General features: G+C 36.1%; 1 protein-coding gene across 1 annotated transcript in view; it reads right to left on the bottom strand.

Annotated features, from left to right (window-relative positions):
- Nucleotides 1-2,043: 2,043 nt before the first annotated feature.
- The window catches only part of LOC123540852 (uncharacterized), a 32,622-nt gene continuing 26,560 nt past the window's right edge, over nt 2,044-8,105 (bottom strand). The window contains exons 15-16 of the mRNA XM_045326170.2: nt 5,489-5,827; nt 2,044-4,621 (exon numbers count right to left, since the gene is read on the bottom strand). Coding sequence (XP_045182105.2) covers nt 4,554-4,621; nt 5,489-5,827 — 407 coding nt within the window. The 3' untranslated portion in view covers nt 2,044-4,553. The remainder of the gene's footprint in view (nt 4,622-5,488; nt 5,828-8,105) is intronic.

Here is an 8,105-nt window from a genome sequence, read left to right as displayed (position 1 = left end):
GCGTGATAGGGTGATTTGCCTGGCTTATTACGCAACCACTACGCAGTAGGGGATATGTATTTGGCTCCGTTTGTGACCAAGGCTTAGCTAATACCTCGCAAATATACCCGCCGAATACTAGTAAAAATCCGTTAGAACACAAGGTTTGAGCAAGGGCTTAACTGATACTGGCTTAAGCCTTTCTTAGTGCTAGAGTTGAAAAACTGGCCAAACGAAAGGGTGTGCTCAGTCCCGTATCATTCCCTCCCTCCTCAACCTTTCTGCTTTAACTTCATGCTGGAAAATCAAATCATTGTCTAAATATTCAAACTCCATCTTTTCTTAAACCACCTATGCCCCAGGTTTAAAATAACAATAGAAAGATAAGCCACTGCTGACACCGCTCAAAGTAGAAAAATCCAATCGAACGTTAAACTTTTGTCGAGCCCCGTTATTTAAGTGCTGACTTAAGCGTTGTAAATATATCCGACACGGCTTAAGTCAGAGATTAAGCCTTCACTTAATAGTTGAAAAACTGGCCATATAACCCCCACCGCGAAATGGTAGCATGCATCATCGCCATTTCGTGGTCTATATTTATGTTAAGTTTCATGAAGTTACTTTGTTATGTTAGACTTCATGGAATGCAAAGTTTTTAAAGGGCAATAACTCGGTTAATAAAGAAAGCCTTACCAAAATGAGTGTGCACCACTGCTCTATAGTGATCTATATTAGTGTAAAGTTTAAGAAGATCCATGAATAGGTTACTTAGATGCTGTCAAAAATCCCTATGTTTTACCAAATCAAGGGGAAATATTCTGCTTGTACTGCGTATTTAAAGATGTGTGGTTGTACACTTGCCCGGTTTAGAGGTCTGTCAGGGCTACGGATATGCGATATGTATTGTATTTTGTCATTAGTTTTGAGTATGGATCCACTTCAGTTTGGAACCGTCTATGTCAAGTTTACAAACACGTTTGTTTATTTTATGAGGAGTAGTAAAGAAAAATGAAAAACAGGGAAGTCTGGATTCAGTAAAGGGATATAGTTTACAGTTTGTACTTGCAAAAAAGTTATGAAGAAACAGCGTTTCATTAAAGCAGTCTAATCTAGTTAAATCTAGTTTTAACGTATACACCCTATCCGCTGGGTCAGTCGAATGCAACACATTATTGTTCCTTCTGTTGAGAAGGAATACTTAAGGCCGGTTTACAAGTCACACTTGACTGAGCTAGTGACCTCGAAATCTGTTGTCATTACGAGCTGGCCAATCAAACTCCGTGACCTTAGAAATATTCTCTGACATTAAACATATTATTTCCTAATTGAGGCGACTCTGACTGAACGTGTTCCGCAGATAACATAGGATGATTGATTGATTCTTTTATTTTCTCCATTCTTGAAGAGCATAACATGTGTACAAACAGATAGACATATATCAGTAAATTTACATGTAAACAACAAAATAAATATTATCGTTTCCTTCGAATGCATGGTCCGATATGTGAAAACAAATCCCGTTGCGACCCTCTAATTATATGTAACAAATTCAGGCAACATGTGAAATTGGATTGACCTGGTCAAATGTGTATAGCCAGTGTATTCTTATTGCCATATTTACTCCACTGAAAGTGATAACGTATTTACTTTGGTGTTGGATTTAACAATTTATGTTAGCATAAATACTAGTCGGACTAATCCGACGTATACAGTTTGTTTTATATTGTGACTGTCAAACTTCGGTGGCTGCAAAAGTCAGAAATTAAAAAGCAGCCACTCAGCGACAGTAAGCTTGTCTACATAAATACCTACTTGACATTTTTAGGCAGTATAAAACAACATAGTTCTTTTTTTTTTTAATTTTAGTGTTTTTTTTGTTTGGTACAGAAATAAACGCACTCTTGGTGCAAAATGTAACGCCTCGGGGTGCGCTTAAAAAGTAAGTAAAGTTTCTTCTTGACGAAAGTCCTCACCTGATGGAACAACTTATTTCCAGCCGAGCTCACGGCAGGCGTCATTTATCTCCCCAGCATCCAGTCTAGACTGATACTGTTGGAAGTAAATCACCCAGTACTGAACACTAGTCGGGATATCAGCCGCAACCGGGAATCGATCCGGGTCCTGTAATCGAACGCGGATCGCTGGCGTAGTCCAAACTGCTAACCACTGCGCCACTGACTCCCTGATTAAACGGGAGGATACGGAATGTCAGTATGGTAGAAATGTCTTGTCCTTGTGTCCGATTCTGGGGTTCCGCACACTGATGACCGATATTTTAAACAGACATTGCAACCCAAATTTTACAAGATGATTATTATATATTTAGAATCTATATAGATGTGCCCTAGAAGGAACTTTTGCTATGCTTTAACTTGTTAATACGATATTTAATTAGCACTAACACCATTTATGCTAAAATGATTTTTGAGCGAAGTGACAGTTGAAAGGTTAGGAATCATTGTAAAAGAGATTGACACCAAATAACAATATTGACTGTGAAGTCAATGTGTTTTGGTAGCTATAACATGAGCGTTACACACATGTACCAAATAGTCATACCAAATGCTCAAGCGATGAATGTTAAATTATATTTTTTCACAGCGAGTTTCTGTTGTTTAAGTTAATTGTTGTTTTTCTATAAAATATCCTTAAGACACCGGGAACATTTTTATGCAATCTCGCCAGGCATAAGTATGTTTTCGACAACACAGAAAATGACGTCACTCGATCTTCAGCTTTTTCCGGGAGTAAAGAAAATGAAAGTAGACATGAAAAACTTGAAAACTAAAGTACCCTTTGGATTGGTCGATAGTCAGGGGTCACGCGCAGGGGTCACCCCGTCAAAATTTATATGCGCGTGGACTTTTTTTGTTTTTGCTAATGGGGAGTCAATTTTCAACATTTTCTAACAATTTGAAAATACCTGGGCTTTAGAACGACATGTCAACTTTTCATCTACGAAAAAATATTTGAACTCGCAATAAACACAAATCCCAAAGGGGTCCGTAACGAAGCAAGGGTACAGAGAGATTTTTTGGAACTCCGTCATTTGAATCGCTCAAAAGGTCATTTTTGATGTTGTCTGAAAGTGTCAGTATAAGCTCGGGTGTAAGATATTTCCGTATTTGAAAGCTGCATACCTAGACATTTCAGAAATATTTTCAAAATGAGTTTCGTTTAAAAACGTTGATTCTACGGAAGCGTGAAAGGGCCATCAGACGCCAATACGTTTTATCACGTTACAGGAGCGGAAAGGATATCAGATACATGACAGTGGTCAAATAATCCGAGCAGTGGGATGTAGCAATGCTGATTTGCTGTCCAGGATAAGTACCAGAATGAATTACTTTGAAGTTGCGGTTGTCTTCCAGCTCGTTTCGGAGAACATTTTCAATGACCGGGAATCGACCTTGCGACCTTTCGGGTCATTATGATATAACATGTGATCTGGCTGTAGGTGAATATGTTATAAAATATTCATCAATAGATTAAAATAGATTTGCTCAGTAATAATTACCCAACTCAGACCATTTATAGTATTAAATACTATTATAGTAAGAATATAAAATATATTTGAGCTAAAACTAAATTAAAAGATAAGGGGCAAGTTCATATAATTTGTTTGTTTGAGTACATGGGAACAATTTCAACAATTTAGTATCTGCAGTGAAATAATCATTTACTTTACACAGCATCGTATAACGGGATGAAATTAGGGGGATATAAATTAGGCCTGTCGAAAACAACGCTCGCTATTTAAGAAACAATGATTGTTTAAATTATGTGGATTTGACTTAAATAACTGTTTCTTTCCGGGTTTAATTCGTGGATTTTCAAGTGTATAAAAAGAACTATATATAGGAACGTTTCTTGTTTGTTGGCAGTTACCATCAAGGCGTGGCTCAATCATTGGCTCTCGAAAGTTGTCCCTAAAGAAAATTAATTGATTTCTAAGCATATTCAACGAAGAAAGTATTCATACCTTTTTAGAAAAGGAAAGGTCGCATGGATGATGATGAATTCAATTCAAACAACCAATTCCCATTAAAATAAGGAAAAGCTATACCCTCAAAACAAACAAACAATTGCAAGTCACAACAATACATTTAATAACGTGATACTCAATTGTAGTAGTCAATAAATGTAAGAATAGTATCTGTGTCAGTGTATTCTATATTTAGTATAGTGTCTTAAGCAGTGTGTCCAGTCTTTACGCCGTTAGCAAAATAGAATAAACAATCTTTTAAAATATCAAAACAAATAAATTGAAAACTATTTTTCGAAATTAACCATGTTCAATTCAACCCTTTGTTATATATCAGACGATAAAGGGTCTCAAACTGACGGACTAAACTTGACAGTGCAAGAAAACGTTTTGTCTTTAAAATATTTAAGAAATTCAATGGGTGATGTACAAAAATATAAAATGCATTACTGATATGTTCACTAGAAGCTATGATGAATTTAGTGTCAGGATTCATACACTTTAAGCAGTCCAATCAAGCCTGTGATCAAGGCTATAGAAAATATATTTAATCCACGGGAGAAATCGCAACAGCGCGTGTAACCTCCCACTATTTTCTTTCCAAAAAGGTCTGTTGCCGCTTATATGAGGCTTTCTCAGCATGCTTTTGTTTTTGTACTGAAAATAAAAATAAAATGTGTTCATAATCATCGAAAAAAACTGAGCACTAACGAACCGTTTCTCAGTAAATCAGCCCAAAGGCACAACAGTCCCAGTGTTGCACAGTTGAATCTTATCGTTCACATTCCATAAGATTCTAGATTTTCTTTGCTTAAAAGGTGTTCACATGGTGAAGTAATGGCTAAATGATATTAAAACTTTTCTGCTACTTAAGTATTACCTCTATTGACAATATACCTAAATTTAAAATGAATATTTGATACATGATAAGTAACTGACAATAACCTGCTGCAAGGCTTCTCTTTCTTGACAACTCGGGTGTAACAGTTAATTCAACCCTTTGTTATATACTGTTTTAGCAAGGTTAAGGACCAGTATTAGTGTCGTAAACTAAATAAAATTGTTAGTCACTCTATTACACAGATTGCTTTGAATCGCGTGGTTTGTAGAGGACATCGGTCTTCTATTTATTATATGAAATGAAGCAGTATTTTATAATTTGGACAATTCTACATTTTTAATGATACTGCAGATATTAAAATATACACGTGCTTGTAGCAGTTACCACTGGTACTATAACTGGTATCATTAATATATTAGCCATACAGAAAGTAAAAACGTAGGGAATACAAAAATATCAAAGACCACTGTTATTATGTATGAAACAGCCTAATGTGCAATTATTGTAATAATTCATTACACAGAGCGAATTGAATATGTTCTAAAACCAGTTGCCATTGTCGATATATTTAAAATTTACTTCTTACAAATTTCATTTTTGAGTTATTAAAAGCAAATGTCTATGACGTATATAATATTGTATCTTATTTTATATATATGAAATATTAAAAAGGGAACGATTACCACTGGCGCCTTGTGTTTGGTAAACCCGTCTCGTGTGTAATTTTCTTCCAGCTTTGATAAACAGTGTAATGACCAGAATAAGTAAAGCGAAAAAGCTTCCGCCTGTTACTGCATTCCCTAAATGCGAAGAAACGAGTTCGTCTTTCTTTGGTTTCGGGTAGCCAGAGATAAACTGCTGATATAAAAGACTGTTTGAGACAGCCGTCAATGATGCTTCTGTTGTTTTAATGTACATTTCCCCTCTGTCGGTGATGCGTTGAAGATGAATGACAAGTTCTTTGAGTTCTGCATTGTTATCTCGGAGGATAATTTCAAACCCTAACTCCAATAATTCATCTTCTGAAATAATAATTAGCAATACAATATTATTTACAATTTTAAGTATACATTTTCTTCTTTTCCTCTGTGAGTATTGCCATTTTTCTTAATTGTACAGCAGCAAAAAAGACTTCAATCAATAGGTGGAATGATTTACAATACAGTCAAAAAAACAGAAGATGTTACCACTGGCTTAGTATCCAGTATATAGGTTTGTATTTTGTCAGTGTACTCGCTTTGTCAGTGTAAACTTACTGGAAGAATATTATGGTAGTAAAAAGAACATATGTTATTCACTAAATGTAAAAGCAGGCAAACTTTTCCACACTATATCATTCCTGATATCTTATGTATATACATCGAGAAGCCCTCAGAACAGGCAGGTATACACATATAACGATTATTTCTGCAATAGAAATATAATAGGCTATACAGTAGTAACAATATTTGCTATAATTACGTTCTACATAAAGTTAACACTCTTCAGAGTAAATAACTTTGCTATATGTTCTATATAAATTAACACTATTCAGAGAACTGTATCACATAGCCTGGCCCATTAAAAAAGAATTACTAGCCTTATGTTCTCAATGACCAATAATATATCCTCTACGAGAGTATTTTGTCTCACAGGTTAACACTACGGAATATCTTCCAGACTGACAGCTAAAATGCGGGTATGAAAACATAAGCAGTAAAGTTTGTTGACATATCTATAAATGCAAAAAATCTCCTTGATTGCCTAATAGTATTGAGTACTATCGGTCCTAAATACGTACAAATTATCAAAAATGGCACGTTTGACAAGCATTTCGATAGCTGTGCAGCGAACAATATACCAAGTTCCCATTGGTTAAATCAGTTTGGGGTTTTCTTTGTGGCATTTATAAACAATCAGGTCACCGTGAAGTGTTTGTTTGTGTCAGAATAATTTGTATGTTTAATATATTGATAACGTAACACATTAATCACAGATAGTGCTTGACTCCCTTTCCATGCTATCATTGCTATAATTATTGTTGAATTGCTGTTAATAATAGAATTTGGGTCATTTGTGGCTGATTTGAGTTCATTATATGGATAACTGGGTCCCAGCTTCGCACATTATGTTATATACAAAAGTTAAAGGGAACCAGATATTTGATAGAGCAAGTAATCGTTGTAAAACGTTATGTTTAAATTTGGACCAATCAGAAACAAGTTCTAAAAATAGCACGTCTGCTGGGGTATAAATAGGTAGATGGATGACAGAGAAGGCATTCGGTATCCAGCGGTCAAAGAAGACACATCGAGGATTCAACTAATAATTTATCCCAGTACCTTGATAAGGAAACTATTGCAGTTACCCTGTCAGGGCGGATAAATTATTAAAAAGAAGACTTTGGAAGTTCGTAGACTAAAGAAGAGTTGCAGAATTCCAACCAGATTTCGAGCTATAGGGCCAGCGCATAGAAGTTTTACCTTAAGGGTAGTTGAATGCTATATACGATAGGATACATAGGCTGAGCATCGGGAAGCTGAGACAGAGACCGAGAGTTTGGTAATCTACTGAGATAGTAAGAGAGTTCCAGCTAATAGATGGTTCAGCATTACTGGCGGAGTACAGCCAAGGCATCGGGGATATACCTATATGGTAGTTGAATGCTACATATGATAGCATATAGGCGCTGAGCATCCAGGAGTCAGGGCATTCATACAGAGCTGAGAGGACAGAGGCCGAGCATCTATGCGATAGGACTCGTATGTTGTTGATTCAAAGAGATTGTCTGACGGGAACTTCGACAAAAAGACCAGTCAAGTATAGAGTCTCCAGCCTATAGGAGTTTGAGCTAATTGAAAATTGTTAGTTTGAAACATTTAGTGATTTACCTGATTCCTGAAATTGTCTAGCTCATAATTAAGATCATTTACGAATCATTGGTACACGAATCATTTAGGCAAGGTAGCCAGAGGAAAATTCTATATGTGAGATATTTGGTCTCACCAGCTCTACGTTTTAACAAAGAACATTCTACATCGTTTGTCAGCTAGTCTAAGACATAGTCATCTTAGCGATTGGACCCAAACCATTGTTCAAGATACTAAAGGCGTAGGCACTTCCCTGGGTCATATAACCAGTATCCTGACAGTTTGCTTGACATTTTTGTACAGGAAGGTGTTCACATATACCGGTGTTAAAATGACCGAAGAGAAGTCGCACACATGGTCGCTTACTAGGTATATTTTGTAGACGATGGTACCTGCTGGGGCCTCTGGTCGGGTAATTGAAAACTCGTTAAATAGAATGTATATAAGCAGA

Source organism: Mercenaria mercenaria, chromosome 16, assembly GCF_021730395.1.
Source record: "Mercenaria mercenaria strain notata chromosome 16, MADL_Memer_1, whole genome shotgun sequence".
NCBI classification, from domain to species: domain Eukaryota; kingdom Metazoa; phylum Mollusca; class Bivalvia; order Venerida; family Veneridae; genus Mercenaria; species Mercenaria mercenaria.
Note: the sequence above shows the minus strand (reverse complement) of the source record. Positions and strands in the feature narration are given on the sequence as shown.